Genomic DNA, 16,301 nt, shown 5'->3' with positions numbered 1-16,301 from the left:
TCTTGGCTGGGCTGCTGTGGCCTAGGGGAGCCAAAGTTTCTAGACTAGTTGCTCCCAGACACAGGCTAAGTCCTCCATTTACCCCAGTGCTTCCTGATGAGAAGATTGGCAAGCAATTCATGAGTGGATGGTGGACATGCAGCCAAGATTCTGGCTGTAATATATATGGGCACAAGTTATACCTTGAGTCTATTTTACAGCTATTGCTTGAGCCTTAATTCCAATGAGCTTTTTGGTCACTTGGAACTAGGTGGGCAGCTGTGGATGAGTTTATGTAACTGCATGTCCACCACCATCACCGGGAGAAACACAGTAGTGTTATCTCATCTATAGTGTTATCTCATCTTTAATTTTTTTAAAGTTGCTAGTAATTTCTGTTTTATGTCAATGTTCTTTTAGAACTAATTGAGGCTTTTTCATGACATCATCAGGATGCTGGGAAATGCTTTCTGATATTTGGGTGATAGTACTTTATCTCCTTGCTAGACTTTAAACTCCATGGCTTCTCTCTTAGACTTGTGCAGTGCTCTGGAAGGTGCTTTGCATAGAAACAGGTGATTAGAAGTCCAGTAGAATCATACTGTTATGTTCAATATGCTTTCCATAGCAGCTAATGAAATGAGAAAGAAGAGATGGGAAGTTGGTGCTTTCCATCCAAATCCTGTCCTCCATTCCAAGCTGGAAGGAAGTTCTGCCTTCTCTCCAAGCTTTCCTATTGATTCTTCCTATAAGTGCTGTATTTCTATAATTCTGATAGTTTGTGCTACATATATCAGGGAGTAATTCTGTATTAACATATGATGTTTTTGTATAAGAATGCTCTTGTGTCTCCAGCTATATATTATAATGTTTTCTGAAGATGGGGACTGTGTTTTACATCTTTTTCTCTCCACATGCCACATGTTTCTAAGTACATAATGTCTTTTTATTAATTTATTGTTATTTTTTTAAAACTTTGTTACATGTATTCTTTTTAATGTTCTCTCGCCCCTTCCTCAATAGCAGAAACTAAATATGAAAGAGAGGTATGAGGAGTCCACAGGATTTGTCATCGGTTCTGCCCTAACTGGTTTGGCTCAGTGGATAGAGCATCAGCCTGCGAAATAAAGGGTCCCAGGTTCAATTCCGGTCAAGGGCACATGCCTGGGTTGCGGGCTTGATCCTCATTAGGGGATGTGCAGGAGGCAGCCAAAAAGTGATTCTCTCTCATCATTGATGTTTCTATCTCTCTTTTCCTTTCCCTTCCTCTCTGAAATCAATAAAGATATATTTTTTAAAAAGAAGTGAGGTTCCATTGTCACCTAAGAGGAACCATGTAGCCCAGGAAGGTTCTGTGTCTTCAAATGTTCAGAGTTCTTTGAAACAGATTTAAATAAACCTTCTCACTGTCAAGCCTAATCAGAAAGTTAACTAAAATATAAAAGCCTACCTGTCCCTTATGTACATCCTTTTATTGTGGCAACATAAAAAATGAGGACTCTGGCTTTAATTGTGGTTTTCTTCTTTCCAACTCTTCAGCCATCTTTTTTACTTTATTTTAAAATCTAGCAATTCCTTTAAGACCTCTCAGTCTTTTGTCTCTGTCCTGAGGATGGAACAGGGTCCCAAGTTAGCACAATAATGGCTTCAGGAGCTCTGCACCTGGCTGTTCAACCACGTCAGGCCATGAGGGGACTATTTCACGTCCTTCACCATTGTCATGATCATCCAGACCCTGGCTCCTACCATTTTCTGCATTTCTGCTAGATTCCCCCAGAATTGTTCCATTTTCACTAGTTTTAAGTGGTAATTTGGAGCTTTGTTACCAGCTGCTCAGGAGCTTCTCTGAGTTGCTCCAGTGTGGTGGTGTTTTTCTTCCAGCCTACTGAAGCCTTTATTTTTATTTGTCTTTCCGTAAAAGCTTGAATGGCTATCTTTTTGTTTTCTGGGTTCTGAAGGTCACATTTGCAGCTGGTGACATATACCCCAATATATCCATGAAGACATGTATAAATACCAAATGAATCACCTTCCAGATCTGTTAAGAACTTGAACTTGTACCAAAGAAGGAATTGATAAAGGTGTAGACGTGCTGGGATCTTATGAGTTTGTGAGTGTACGGAAACACTTCCAACTCTAAACGGTTGGGGACTAGTCACAGTTAAGAAGGAAGCCTGCCAGAACCGGTTTGACTCAATGGATAGAGCGTCGGCTTGGGGACTGAAGGATCCCGGGTTTGATTCCGGTCAAGGGCATGTACCTTGGTTGCGGGCATATCCCCAGTCGGGGGTGTGCAAGAAGCAGCTGATTGATGTTTCTCATCGATGTTTCTAACTCTCTATCTCTCTCCCTTCCTCTCTGTATAAAATCAATAAAATATATTTTAAAAAAAAAAAAAAAAAAAAAGGAAGCCTGTGCCAGTTTGACTCAGTGGATAAAGCATTGGCCTACAGACTGACGGATCCAGGTTCGATTCCAGTTCAGGACCCATGCCTGGATTGTGGGCTAGATCCCCAGTAGGGGGTATGTAGGCGGCAGCCAATCAGTGATTCTCTCTCATCGATGTTTCTATCTCTCTCCCTCTCCCTTCCTCTCTGAAATAAACAAAACTATTTTTAAAAAAAAAAAAGAAAGAAAGAAAGAAGAAAGGCTATTATTTTGCCTCTTAAGGAGGATAAGCAATGTGAGGGAATTTATAGAAACATAAAGATACTATTCTAACTCTAGAGTGTATCTGATCAAGAAGCATTCGGCCCTGCCCAGGGTGGCTAAGTGTAGCCCCATGCACCAAAAAGTTACTAGTTCGATTCCAAGTAGGGAACATGCAGGAGGTAACTGGTCTGTGTTTCTCTCCCTCTCCCTTCCTCTCTCTCTAAAAATCAATTTAAAATCTTTAAAAGAAGCAGCAGCAGCAATTGCAGGGAAGCCTGTGTTTTAAGTCATCTCCCAGTTCTGAGACATATTTCCAGATAACTTGAGTTTTTCTTAGAAACTCTCCAATTTTCTTTTGAAATGTACCTGAAAGCAGTATTTTGTGGTCTGTTTCTTATGAGTCTCTCCCTGAAGGTTTAAAACTGACAATTGGTATAACTCTATTTTCTAATTTGATACAGGCTTGTATGACTGTCTATGACATTCCTGATTTGCTGGGAGGAAGGGGGAGCTTAGGATCTGTGGTCTTCTCAGAATCATTTTTGACATCTCAGATATTGGTTAAAGAAAAGGGTAAGTGTATATGGTCTCTGGAAAGCAGAGCTTGAACTTTTGGTGGGGAGAAAAGTAAGCCATAAGTGAAGTCAAAACACCAGCAATCAACTAGTGAAATATTAGAATATTTATGATCAACAAAGGGTATATATATTCCAATTTATGAAGCACTCTTATGAATTAATAGGAAAAAGACAAGCTATCCAATGGTAGATAGACAAAAAATGTGAACAAGCAGATCACAGAAATAGAAAACAAAACAGTTTTATATATATATATATATATATATATATATATATATATATATAATCTTCACATATATGTATATATGAATATGTAGTCTTACTAGTAGTCAAGAAAAAACAGTTTGAAACAATAATTAGATTCCTTTTATTACCCATTATGTTGACAAAAAATTCTAGAAAATTATAATATCCAGGGATGGTAGGATGAGTCTGATAATGTTTTGTTTGATTTTTAATATGTACACATCTGTACTACCTTGATAAAAATTAAAGGTATAGATAAAAAGGACTAATTTCTAGAATTCTTCATTTAAATGTGTCTATTTGTTGTAAAAACTAACAGAGTTAATCACATGGGGGAAATTTTCATTAGTCTCCCTACACACACCCTCTGATGAGGAAGTTTTCATTTCCTGAGGACATCAAATTCATCCTGAGAAGAGGAAGGGTGTAGTTATCTGGGGACTGCAAGGTAGGCTCAGGTGGTAGACAGTAACCTGCATGTCTGTGATCTTCCTACAGATGGCACTGTTAACACAGAAACCAGCTCCATAGTCCTGACAGCTGCCATACCCAGATTCTGTTCCTGGCTGGTTAGTGTCATTCATCAGGTGAAATGGACGTAAATGGGGAGAAAATGGGGAGAGCATTTGAGGAAGAGCCTTTTCATTGGGTCTTGTCAGATCCTAAACTAGCTACTTTCAGGAATGGAAGCTTTTTATCTCAGCTTTCTCTTTATACAAACAAATCTAGTTTCTTAAACTCTCATAATCTTGGAAAAGTTCCAAAGGAGGGAACTACAAAGTTATCCGGGTCCCTATTAAATTTGGGGAAAGAAGAAATTAATATCCCCAATTTACAGATAAGGAGACTGAGGCTTAGAAATTGACCACCTTGTCCAGGGTTGCTCCCTTCTGTGGTTAGAATGTTTGCTACTGAATTTGTACAGCAGTGTCTCTCTATGTGTGAAAAGCAAGTCCCACATTTTCATTGGTGGGACTTGCTCTAAAATACTAGTGCCTTGGAATACAGACAGCAGTGAGTCTGGTAATGATCTAAATGAGTGACCATTTTAGAAGCTCTTTATATCCTGTTGCCATAATTCTGACATGGATAGTGAAGAGCAAGAATTAATCTCAATATGAACAGGTTTAAATGAAAAAACACTCAAAATATCTTAATATATTCTCCTCCCTTTATCCCTGATAATAGTGTTTTTCTCAGAAGTGAAGTATAAGTAGAGACTAGCATATCCTTTCCATATATCACAGGCTCATTTAGCTGAACCTCAGGTTCCAGTGAGGGAGCCCATCATGACCCTGGGCTCTGAGTTTTGATGACCAGCAGCCAACTCTGCCAGTGGTCAAGATCTGAGAAACTGGATTTAGTGGAGGGACTGCTCAGTCAGTCTCCTAGAAATATTCCAACCCATGGGTATAATAGGGGGTGAGAGACACCTAGCAGAGTTTTTACTTTGAAGTAGTATTTTAAAATCTATACTTCTTTTGCTCACAGGTAGAAGATAATGAAGTAAAATTGTCTGAGAAAGCCCAGCAAGCAGTGAAGGTAAGTAGCCTTCTTATTCTTAATGTTAACACCTAATCAAAATAAAATGTAAATAACTTATATAAAAATAACTTAAAATGTCTCATTTTAAGGCTAATCTAAAGGATCTGTATCTCTTTGTCTCCATTCCTGTTTGCATTCTTCCTAGCAGAGTTCTAGAAATGACCATTTTATGGGGTACACAATTAGAAGGATTTTTTCTGCTATTTAGACTTTGTGGGGTTTTTTGTTTGTTTGTTTATTTGCTTTGTTTTTTATTTTAATCTTCCAGTACTATTAAAAACAGATTTCAGATTGGCATATGGAGCTGAAAGGTCAACCTTTAGGCCAAGAATAGCTGACTTTGGTAGAGATAAATCTATTGCAATATAAACAGGCATTGCAAGCTTTGGTGCCTGGACTCAGAGAGGACCTTGCATTGTTTTTATCAGCACAAGTAAAAGGATTCCAGTAACATGACAAAGATCTGGGCAAAGCCAAAGATGGTGGAATAAGTTGGGTATATTTGAAACTGACTCGGCGACTTTTGTAGACAAACTTGGATAAGAGTTTTTATTCTGTGAATATTGATGCTATGACTGAACTGTTCTTTGTGTTTGTTTGTTTTTAAAGGGAGATGAGTGTTTTCTGGGAACTTTTCTAACAGGAGGAGAAGGAGCATATCTTTATTCCAGCAATGCACAGTCTTGGCCTGAGGAAGGTGAGCTATATCTTGGTCCCTCTTTTACAGGTATTGGCATGGATGTTATGATTCATAATACATCTGATATTTGAAAAGACTTTACTAGTAATGATGTATAAGTGTTTTTTTACAGCTTTTCTTCTTTGATCCATCCATTTTACAGACGAAGAAACTTGTGCTAGAAAGGGCTGGCCCCAGAACTGTACCTGGATCTTGTTGCTAGCTGAGGGTTGCCCTCAGAATGGGCTAGAGTAGCAACATTTCCAGAAATAGAATCTGTGGACATAAACAAAACTTGGATGAGTTTTCTATGTGTAACAAATTACCACAAATTTAATATCTTAAAACAGCACACATTTATTATCTCACAGTTGCATAGGTCAGAAGTCCACGTGGACTTGGCTAGATTCATGTTTGGGGTCTCATAAGGCCAAAGTCAAGGCATCAGCCAAACTAGGCTTTTATCTGGAGATGCTGGGGAAAAACCAGCATCCAAGCTCATCCAGATTACTGGAAGAATCCAGTTCCTTTGGGTTGTAGGATTGAGGTCCCATTTTATTGTTGGCTGTGAACCAGGACCACTCTTCGTTCCTCCTTCTCGTGCTCCCTAACCTGTAATTTCTTCATCTCAGCAACTGAGAACCTCCCTTGCATTGTTGAATTTCTCTCAAACTTTCATCTCTCTGAATTCCTCTTCTGTTACCAGACAGAGAAAACTCTGCTTATTAAAGGCTCTTGTGATTAGAGGAGGCCAACTCAGATCATCTTTCCTCTTAAATTTCTTCCTTACCACAGTCTACCCTCTGGCTCTACACTTCATGTCTCTTCCACATGAAAAATATATTCACTCCTGCCTAAGGTCTTGTCCCATTTTGGTAACCATTCCAAGTCCTAAATCTCACCAGCTCAAAAATCTAAAATCTTTTCATTAAAATTATCTAAATCAGGCAACAACACACACAAACAGCCAAGCCTTACACAGCAACCCCGGGCACCCCATTTATGTGCAAACAGTCGAGCCTTACGCAATAACCCCTGGTGCCACATCTGCATAAGAACAGCCAAGCCTTATGCAGCAACCCAAGGTGCCCCATCCACGCACAAGCAGCCAAGCCTTACGCAGCAACACAGGATGCCACGATTGTGCTAGCTTTCACCAAGCCCAATGCAGCAACCCCAGGTGCCACAACCGATTATGAGCAGCCAAGCCCTACACAACAACACTGGGTGCCTCACACAGCAACCCCAGGGGCCACAACCGTGCGCAAATTGCCACAAAGCCTGATGCATTGACTTTGGGCCTGGTGACCATGCAACCTGCCACCAAGCCCACCGCTGCATTCATAGTCCCAGTGCATCTGGACATCTAGATCCTTCAGTGAGAACAAAAATGGGGAGACAAAGAAACAACTCCCAAAGGAAAGAAAATGAGACATCACCAGAAAAGGAACTAAATGAAATGGAGGCACATAATTTGTCAGAAAAAGAATTCAGAATAAGGGTAATACAGTTGATAAAGTGGAGGAATGAGAAAATCAACAACTTATGTAAGAATCAAGAGGAAATAAAGAGTGATATAGCTTCAATAAAAAACACTATGGAAGGTTTCAACAGATTAAAAGAAACAAAGATGCAAATTAGTGAATTAGAAGACAGGGCAGCAAAATACATCCAATCTGAACTGCAATTGGAGAAAGAAAATTAAAAGGCAAGAGGAGAGCCTAGGGGAGCTTTGGACAACATGAAACAAAGCAACATACGTATAATAGGGGTGCCAGATGACAAAAAGAAGAACAAGGGTTAAAAAACCTACTTGAAGAAATGTCAGAAAACTTACCTGATTTGGGGAAGAAGAAAGTCACACAAGCACAGAGAGTCCCAAACAAAATGAACACCAAAAACCCATACCAACGTTAATTACGATGACAAATGCTAATGACAAAGAGAGAGTCTTAAAGGCTGCAAGAAAGAGACAGAGAGTTGCCTCCAAGGGATCTCCCATTAGATTATCAAATGATTTATCAACAGAAATACATCAGGCTAGAAAGGAATGGAAGGAAGTATATAGTGGATGCAGGCCAGGAGACTGAGTCTAAGAATACTCTATCCAGAAAGGCTATCATTCAAAATTGAAGGAGAAAAAGAATTTTAAAAAAGAGTATCTAAATCAGGTAAAGATGAGGCTCTGTGGTGTAATCCATTGATTACCATTCCTGAACATACTAGTAATTCTTCTCCATCTGTGGACTTGTGAAATTAGAGACAAGTTACCTGCCCCAGCCCTTCCAATAGATGGGATTGGTATATGATAACAGTTACAGATATTCTGGTTCAGAAAGGAGGGAATTTGAAGATAAAAAGGAGTCACCAGCCCAAGACAGTTTGGAAATTCTGCTGGACAAATTCCAGTTCCTGAATTAGTTTTCAAGGCCTGGAAATAGTCCTCCAGGAATTTCATCTCTGCCCTCTGGGCCCTTAGTTCCACCCTCCTAAACTCTTAGTTTTTCCCTCTGGGCTAGTGGCTACACCTCTGTCATCCTTCCTCTTTCTCTCTCTCTTTCTCTCTCTTCCCCCCCCCCTTTTTTTGGGGGGGTGGGGGGGTCCATCCTAACTTTTTCATGAAGATGACACTTTGTAACTGAGTATTTTTATGAGTCTGGTTCTACCAGTAGAATTTTGGGGATCTAACTACCTCATTTCATACTCTCTCTACCTTTCTGGCAATGTTTCTGCTTATATAAAATTCTCACAAACCTTGTTTATCTTGCATGGATTTCATGCTCCTTTTGGGTAATACAGTTCATAAAGTGGAGGGATGAGAAAATCAACAACTTATGTAAGAATCAAGAGGAAATAAAGAGTAATATAGCTTCAATAAAAAACACTATGGAAGGGACTCATGCTCCTTTTTGGTTTCCTCAAAATAATATTTTTTAATGTGTTTTGTTCTTTCCCTGTTAGATATAGCCATTTTGGGGAAAGTGAGTTGTGACTTACTCTACAAATTTCTCAACCTCCACTAAGCAAATACTCTTTCTGGGTAATTTGTTCTTGAAAATAATTCTGTCTGGTGGCAGATTCCTCTCTCTGTCCTCAGATCAGTGGTCCGGCTCCTGCTCCTCCATTAACATAAAAGACAAAGCACAGGGAGTTCTGGTGCTCCACAAAATGCTGGAGTGATAAGGGATAACATGTGTTACTGTGCCTGTGCTGCAGCCCCTACATTTCTGTTCCATGCAACAGCAGAAGACTGCAGAGTCTGGGACATTTGTTGAGGGCAGGGAGCGTGTGACAGTGCTCTCAGCCTTGGGCAAGATTGTAGTGTCATAAAGGCAGGTTGTGGTCACAACACAGAGGTGTTTGTATTTTCTCATAGTTGAGCCAATGATAATATTTGTCGAGAATATTTGCCAAATTAGTTTGTACCATCTTAGCAAAGGGCCTTGTATAAAAATAATCTTGCATTGTATTGAGTTATCTAGCAAGATTCAGTGTATCCTAGGGTCTCTACACGAGAATAAAGGGCACAGCCAGGGGTTTCTGGAGCCTTGTTAGGCACACTCTTTTGAGAGCTTAGATTTTTTTATACTTTCTTAGTTCCTGAGGGAAATGTAATTTAAATTCAGAGATAGTTTGGAGGAAGAAAATTCAGTAGGAACGGAGAATTTAAACAGGAGTCTCCTCTGGCTTGTGTGTTAATGTTGCACCATTTTTGGATTCAGGTCAATGTTGTGAGGCTTGAAGTTTATACCAGTTGGGGCTCTCTTAAGGAAAAATAACAAAATGGTTAGGGACTCTTCTCAGGGCCTTAGAAGGGGGCTTAAGCAGGTGAGGGGTCTTGAAGCTTAGGTGTCATTAGTGTCTTGGCAAATCTGCCTCTGTTTGAGATTATGATGAGTTCGAAAATTATCTGTTTCCATTTTCTGAAAGCACTTACAAGGCTGTTTAGCATGTACTACCTTGATTGTTCTTTATAGCCTGGGTCCTGTTGAAGGGGAAAACTTGTCTAAGATCAGGTAGTCTAGGTCTAAATCCCTTCTCTTCAAATGCTTCCAGCTCTGGAACCTTTTCCCTTCCCTGGCTAGTGACTTCTGCTGTCACGAGACATCTTGTTATTCAGCTTCCTGTTCATTCAAGTCCTTCATGTGCCCTTCTCGTCCCCATCCTGCTGACCTTGGTCAGGCAGGCTGCCCAGTATCTAATCCTCAGGAGCCCACTTTGGAGGTTTACAACATATGCCTGTATCCCTAAACAATGTCTTGTTTTTCAGTAATACAAATAGAATCGTACTGTGTGTATTCTGGAACTTGCTTCTTTTCCTCAATATTCTGTTCCTAAAATTTTTTCAGATTGTGTATGTAGCCATATAGTTCATTCACTTTCATGGCTCCATAGGATTTTTTTTTTGTATGAAAATGTGCTATTTATCCTTTTGGCTCTTGATTGGCATTTGGGGGTTTTATTTTTTTAAAACATTTTTAAAATGTCTTTATTGATTAAGGTATCATATTTTTTTCCTCAACTCCCCATTCTAATCCCCCACCCCTCCCAACTCATGCCCCCACCCCCCTATTGTCCTTGACCACTGGTTAGGCTCATATGTATGCACGCAAGTCCTTTGGTTGATCTCTCCCTTTTATCCCCACTCTCCCTCTCAGGTCCAACAGACTGACCCATGGCTCCTAATCTCTGGGTCTGTTCTTGTTCATCAGTCTGTCATTTCCCCTAGAGGCATTTGGGGTTTTTAAAGGGTTTTGCTCTTGGAGGAAGCAATGTCATGAGCATTTTTGTTCATGTCTCCTGGTGTACATGGCACTAGGAAGGTGCCCTTCAACCTATCTTTCTTGCTCTATTGTTAACAAAATTTAACTGAGTATGTGTAAATATCTACTTGGCTCTATTAAACAATTCATTAATTGGATAGCATTCCATCTAGAAGGGTGCTATGATGAGTTGTATAAAATAAAAGGTTTTCATAGGCAGAAAGAGAATGAGATTAAAAGTTAAAAGAATGGGTTATTTTAAGTTTACACATTCCCTTAGCAAAAGGTCTTATCAGGGAAATTACCTCATTAGTGTTGATCAAAAATTCCAGACTAGCTTAAAATTCCACTCTGGGAGAGACTGAAACTATAATTAGGTTAGTTATTAAGTGAATAGAGGCCTGGTACACAAATTTGTGCATGGGTGGGGTCTGGCCGGCCTGCCCCAATGGGGGTCCATGGGGCCAGGCTGGTTGGGGGGTGGGGGGAGGTGTTGATCAGTGCCCTGATCAGGCTGGTTGGCTGCCACAGTGTGTGTTGTAGCCACCGGTCATTCTGGTCATTCCACCATTCCAATCACTGGGTGTGTGTGTGTGTGTATATATATATATATATATATATATATATATATATAGTCTAGCTAGTAATCTGGTGCACAAAGTTCATGCATGAAGGAGGGTTTTCCTCAACCCAGCCTGCACCCTCTCCAATTGTGGACCCCTTGGGGGACATCTCACTGCTGGTTTAGGCCCCATCCCTCTCGCAATCTGGGACCACTGGCTCCTAACCGCTCACCTGCCTGCCTGCCTGCCTGCCTGCCTGATGGCCCCTAATCCCTATGCCTGCCTGCTGATTACCCCTAACCTCTCTGCCTGCCTGCCTGATTGCCCTTAACTGCCCTCTGCCAGCCTGATCTCACCCCAACAGCCCTCCCCAGCCAGCCTAATCTCGCACCCAATGGTCCTCCCCTGTCTTGTTAAATGTTAGTCTTCCCTGAATATTTGCCACTTTGATTGCTATCAGTTTTGACATCCTGAGTATAAAACTTTCTGTGTTTTGCCCAAATAAAGTCAACCCTTTCAGGAGGCCTGCCTTTCTCCCTTGTAAGACTATAGGGCTGGAGGGGAGATCATGTGAATAACCCCATATAAAACATCACAGATGCCCACTGTTTTCACCAATTTTTCAAATAATGTTTCTCGGTTTTATTGTACAACTTTAGTTCATTTTCTAGGCCTTAAATAGTTGTGGAGTTTTGTTGCTGCTTCCATTTCAGGTGCCCCACCCCTTGGGACATTTTAAATATATTTTCACTTGGTAAAGAATCCTAGGTTGACAGTTTCTTTCTTTTTTGTGCTAAAAAGATGTTGCTCCACTCTATTGCTGTTTTGCTTGCATTGATTCTGAGCAGAAATCTGCCATCCTTCTTTTTGTTCCTTGCTGTATAAAGTGTATTTTTCACTCCAGATTTTCTTTCTATCATAGATTTTAAGCAATTTGATTTTTATGTGGTGCGGTTTTCTTCATGTTGCTTGTGCTTGGGATTCATTTGGCTTCTTATTGATAGGTTTATAGTTTTCTCAAATTTGGAAGTGTGCTTCACTTAACAAATGTTAGTTTAATAAGCATAACAACAATGGAGAAGGTGAGTAAATTAAAATATATAAACCTAGGAACTATGCAAAATAAAACAGGAGAAAGATGATTGAAATAACAGTACAGAGATCAAAGTTCAACAAAAGATTAAGAAATTGAAGTAGAGAGTTTTTCTTTTTCTTTAATATCTTTTTATTGATTTCAGAGAGGAAGGAAGAGGGAGAGATAGAAACATCAGTGATGAGAGAATCGTTGATCAGCTGCCTTCTGCATGCCCCCTACTGGGGATTGAACCCGGGACCATTCAGTCCACAGGCTGATGCTCTATCCACTGAGGCAAACCAGCTAGGGCGAGAAGTTTAACACAGTACTCACAGGTCCTAGAGTAAGCACAGGGCATGCCTTGAGGGGGCCACACAGGGAGGGCAAGACAGGGTGTGGGTAGAGAGAGAGACAGTACCTGGGCACATGGCTTTATTAGGATCCATGGGTGGAGTGCTTTGGGATTTCCAGAGTAAGGCCAGATTTGTCCAGTTCAAATTTGAAAGAGTGGGTTCTTAGTAAGCTCCACAGGGTCCTTATCTAAAGTGCACAGGAGGAGGCCCTAGGAAGAGGGAGACTTTTGATCTCTAGAGCTCTTGGGAAAATCACATCAGGCACTTACATTTGTTTGTGACTCTGCGGGCTATTATCTAGGGCACATGTGTCAAACACAAGGCCCGCGGGCCAAATCCGTCCCGCCAGGCCTTGCAATGTGGCCCGCACCGCGCTGTCATCACTGCACTCCGCTGCGTTTCCATCACAATGACAGTTTATGACTGTTCAGTAAACCATTCGGCCCGCGATTTAGGCTGGATTTTAGATTTTGGCCCCTTCTCTGATTGAGTTCGACACCCCTAATCTAGGGCATGCACTTGCATAAGGGGGCTATTGTCCGTTAGCTAAATGAAATGGATGCTGAGGCAGCAGTACTATGGAATAGCTTAGCTAAACTCTCAATAGTTATCTAATGTCCTTTACCTCTTCCAATGTATTTTTCTTTTGAGATAGGTACTTTTTATCTCTAGGAGTTTGACTTAGGTATTTTTTTTTTTTTTACATCTTTTATGCCTCAAGTTAACATGGTTCAGTCTTCTAGCTTTTTGAACATATGGCATACAGTTTTAATAATTGTTTTAATCTATTTTTCTTCTAGTTCTATCATCTGGGTCTTGCTTTTAAGCTTTGTTAGGCAGGAAGCAAAGCAGCATTTAATTAGGACTAATTTTACCCCACTACTGAGGCAAAGTCTTTCTGAGTACTCTTCCTGATGTCCCTGTGAAGTATGAGGTTTTCCACTGGGTTAGTGGTAATGGGCAGAAAATTCAGTGCAAGGCACGGGTTGTCGTTCATTGTTTTACACAGCAATACCCAGTTTTTCTAGGACCATTTGTTAAAAAGACTCATTTCTCTTTTGAGTTGACTTTGCACCTTTGTTTAATATTACTTGACCTCAGTGGCTTGTTGACAGTCAGACTGCCCCTTCATGCTCCTTATAGTGCTCTAGAGATTTTAGAATGTTTTCTTCCACTGGACAGAGATTGCTCAGCAGTGAGGGATAGGGGCTCTGGTCCCATTAACATGTGGGGCAGTTGACACATTCTGAGAACTCTGGTGGCCAAACTGAGTTTCGCCTTCCTGCGATGGGAAGGCCCAGGCAGTGGTCACCTGCTATCTGTTGCCTTCATTCTGCATCCTCTCATGTCTTCCCTTGTGCCCACATTAAGCTGTCGAGGGACACTTTAAAAGAGAATGTTCTCTGCAGTGCTGAACATGAATAAATTATACAGGGGTGGGCACAAGTAGGTTTACTGTTATGAGTACATGGAACAGAGTTTATTCTTGTGTTATTTATTAATTACTGTATTATTTTCCATACAAACAACTGTAAACCTACTTGTGCCCACCCCTGTACAGCTGTGTAGTACTGTACCTATAACCTGGCTGACTTAGGAACAGGATGTTGAGAAAAGTAAGCAAGTCACAGAAGGACAGGTGTTGGGGTTTTGTTGTTGTTTGGGTTCTTTTTGTTATACCATGTGTGTATATTTCACACACAGAGAATGAAAATTACTCAGCCATTACATCATAATATTTCTCTGGCAATGATAAATGCTCTCTCTTTACACCGGTTAGACAGTAAGTGGATTTTTATTTGTACAGTCAGTTGTCCGAAGGAGGAAAAGCCAAATTCTTCATTGGCACTTAGTGTCTTTGTTTGCCCTGAGGGCTCCTCCTTCTTCTGTTGGACTCCTGGGAATACAGAGGTCAATCAAAGGCAGAGCCGTGCTGCATCCCGGCTGCCTCTGAGTAGTGAGGAGGAACATTCTCTCACTTGGGTTTCAGACTCACAGTGGAGAAGGAATGACAGAACGCATCCATCCAGGGCACCAGGGACAAGACAAGGATCAAGGAAGATCTCATCAGGAGTTGGCTACTCTGGTCACTGAGAAACCCCTACAAAGGCATGTCCCTTCAGACCACAATCTGACAGCCACAAAGCCAGAGCAGATACCAGAGTGGTCTTACAAAAAGTGGATTAGGATCTAAGAGACCAACCAGAGCACTGGCACTGGGCTACCCAGTGAGTCGCTTCAGTTATCTCATGTGTGCCCTGAGAATAACAACCAGGCTACTGCTCCCACTGCAGCGTATGGCCACATCAGTACTAAAACCAGTTCTTGTTTACAGAGTCTCTGCCCTGGGCCAGGAGCCATCAGTGAGTGCTTTTTCAGCGCTGACTTGTGAATTTCTGTCTTCCTCTTTTCCATTTTGTATTGAGGCTTCAGAGTTTAGAGGGAGAAGAAATGTTGGAGATGACCTGCCTGATTTACCTCTTTCCCTATTTTTCCAGTGAGTACTTGGAATGTGCAATTCTTATATCTCTGCTTCTTTCTGGAAGCTTTGGGAGGATTTTGAGGTTTGTCCAGGAGTGAGTGGTACTGGACTTGTTTCTGAGAAGCTCCACATTAGAGGTACATAGGTGGAAGGTTTGCCCAGGATCTGGAAGGGTACAGATACTCAGCAGTGGGTAGGGGAGCAGTTTCTATCTCCTAATGCCTTTTGATTCTCTTTTCTCTGTAAGAGGTAGGTGAGACATCTTGTGGTTGGAATTAGTGTGGTTGTGGTGTTCAGAGAGTGTTGAGGGTCTTGAGTGGGTGAGTTGGTGGAAGGGGATAGGAAAAAGCAGTGGATGGACTGTTGAGAAAGCAGAGAAGCCCAATCAGGTTAACCACACATAGTCTTTGGAAGAGCAAAATTGAAGGGAAAAGGGTTGAGGGAACCAAAGTGCATTGGCATCAGACAAAACTGTGCTTTGTATCTGGCTCCACCATCAAGTAGTTCTGTGACTTTTGGGGAAAACTCTCTAAACTTAAGTTTTCCCATCAATCCTATAAGAATTCTTTCCCTTATAATTGTTGTAAAGATGGAAAACTATAATGCATATGACATGCTTGGTATGTAGTAAAATAAAATCTGTTTCTGTCCCTTCCCCTGACAAAACAGAGGTTAAAAGCAGATTCTTTCCAGGGGATCTGACTTGGATGTGAATGAAAGGAAACTCAGAAATTTCTGAGCAATAGAGGAAAATAGGGACTGGAAGCTTTAAAGGCTCAGTGACATCAGAAGATGAGGTTTTAGGAGTGAGAATAACTAAAAGGATAATGGGATGCTAATTTCAGAGAGTAGGCTATAGATCTGAAAATTCCAGGGGTTAAGATGTTCTGGGTGTTGCTTTATTGCTGTGGAGTTGGGAGTGAGGAGCAGTGAGGTCAGAACGTGGTGTGAGCCATCCCCTGATCTCTCAGAAGGAATAGGAGTATTGGCTTTGGAAGAGAAGACTGTGAGCACATTCAAGGGCAGTTGGAAATGTTGGGGGGTGATTAGGAGGGCAGTACATGTGAGCAGTGAAGGAAATAAAAGTATTATGCCAGCATGGAGGGGAATGGTTTGGGAGCAGCAGTGAGGAACCTTGGTGTTGGTGCAGGACGAGGCTGGGGCATGGGTAGGCACTACTCAAGAGGGCCCTAGGACAAGGCTGTGTGCAGAGGAGGCCAGGCTTTACTTGTTAGAGGTGGGAGGCTTACAAGGCTTGAACCTGTATGCCTTGAAGTGGGCTAGCTAGTCTCTGGCAGCTGCTGCCACAGATGGTAAGGTTGGCATTAGTTCTCTCTGGCTGATCATCTTATTCTTTCATTGATATTCAGGCTCCAAACCTTCTTT

General features: G+C 41.2%; 1 protein-coding gene across 1 annotated transcript in view; it reads left to right on the top strand.

Annotated features, from left to right (window-relative positions):
* The window catches only part of DNAAF9 (dynein axonemal assembly factor 9), a 128,379-nt gene that overhangs the window by 70,822 nt on the left and 41,256 nt on the right, over positions 1-16,301 (top strand). Inside the window, exons 17-20 of the mRNA XM_036418223.2 lie at positions 3,093-3,204; positions 3,954-4,024; positions 4,947-4,997; positions 5,610-5,697. Of these exons, the coding sequence (XP_036274116.1) occupies positions 3,093-3,204; positions 3,954-4,024; positions 4,947-4,997; positions 5,610-5,697 (322 nt within the window). The remainder of the gene's footprint in view (positions 1-3,092; positions 3,205-3,953; positions 4,025-4,946; positions 4,998-5,609; positions 5,698-16,301) is intronic.

Source organism: Pipistrellus kuhlii, unplaced genomic scaffold (assembly GCF_014108245.1).
Source record: "Pipistrellus kuhlii isolate mPipKuh1 unplaced genomic scaffold, mPipKuh1.p scaffold_m20_p_6, whole genome shotgun sequence".
In the NCBI taxonomy this organism is placed as follows: domain Eukaryota; kingdom Metazoa; phylum Chordata; class Mammalia; order Chiroptera; family Vespertilionidae; genus Pipistrellus; species Pipistrellus kuhlii.
The sequence above is the reverse complement of the archived record's forward strand: the minus strand, read 5'-3'. Positions and strand labels throughout refer to the sequence as shown.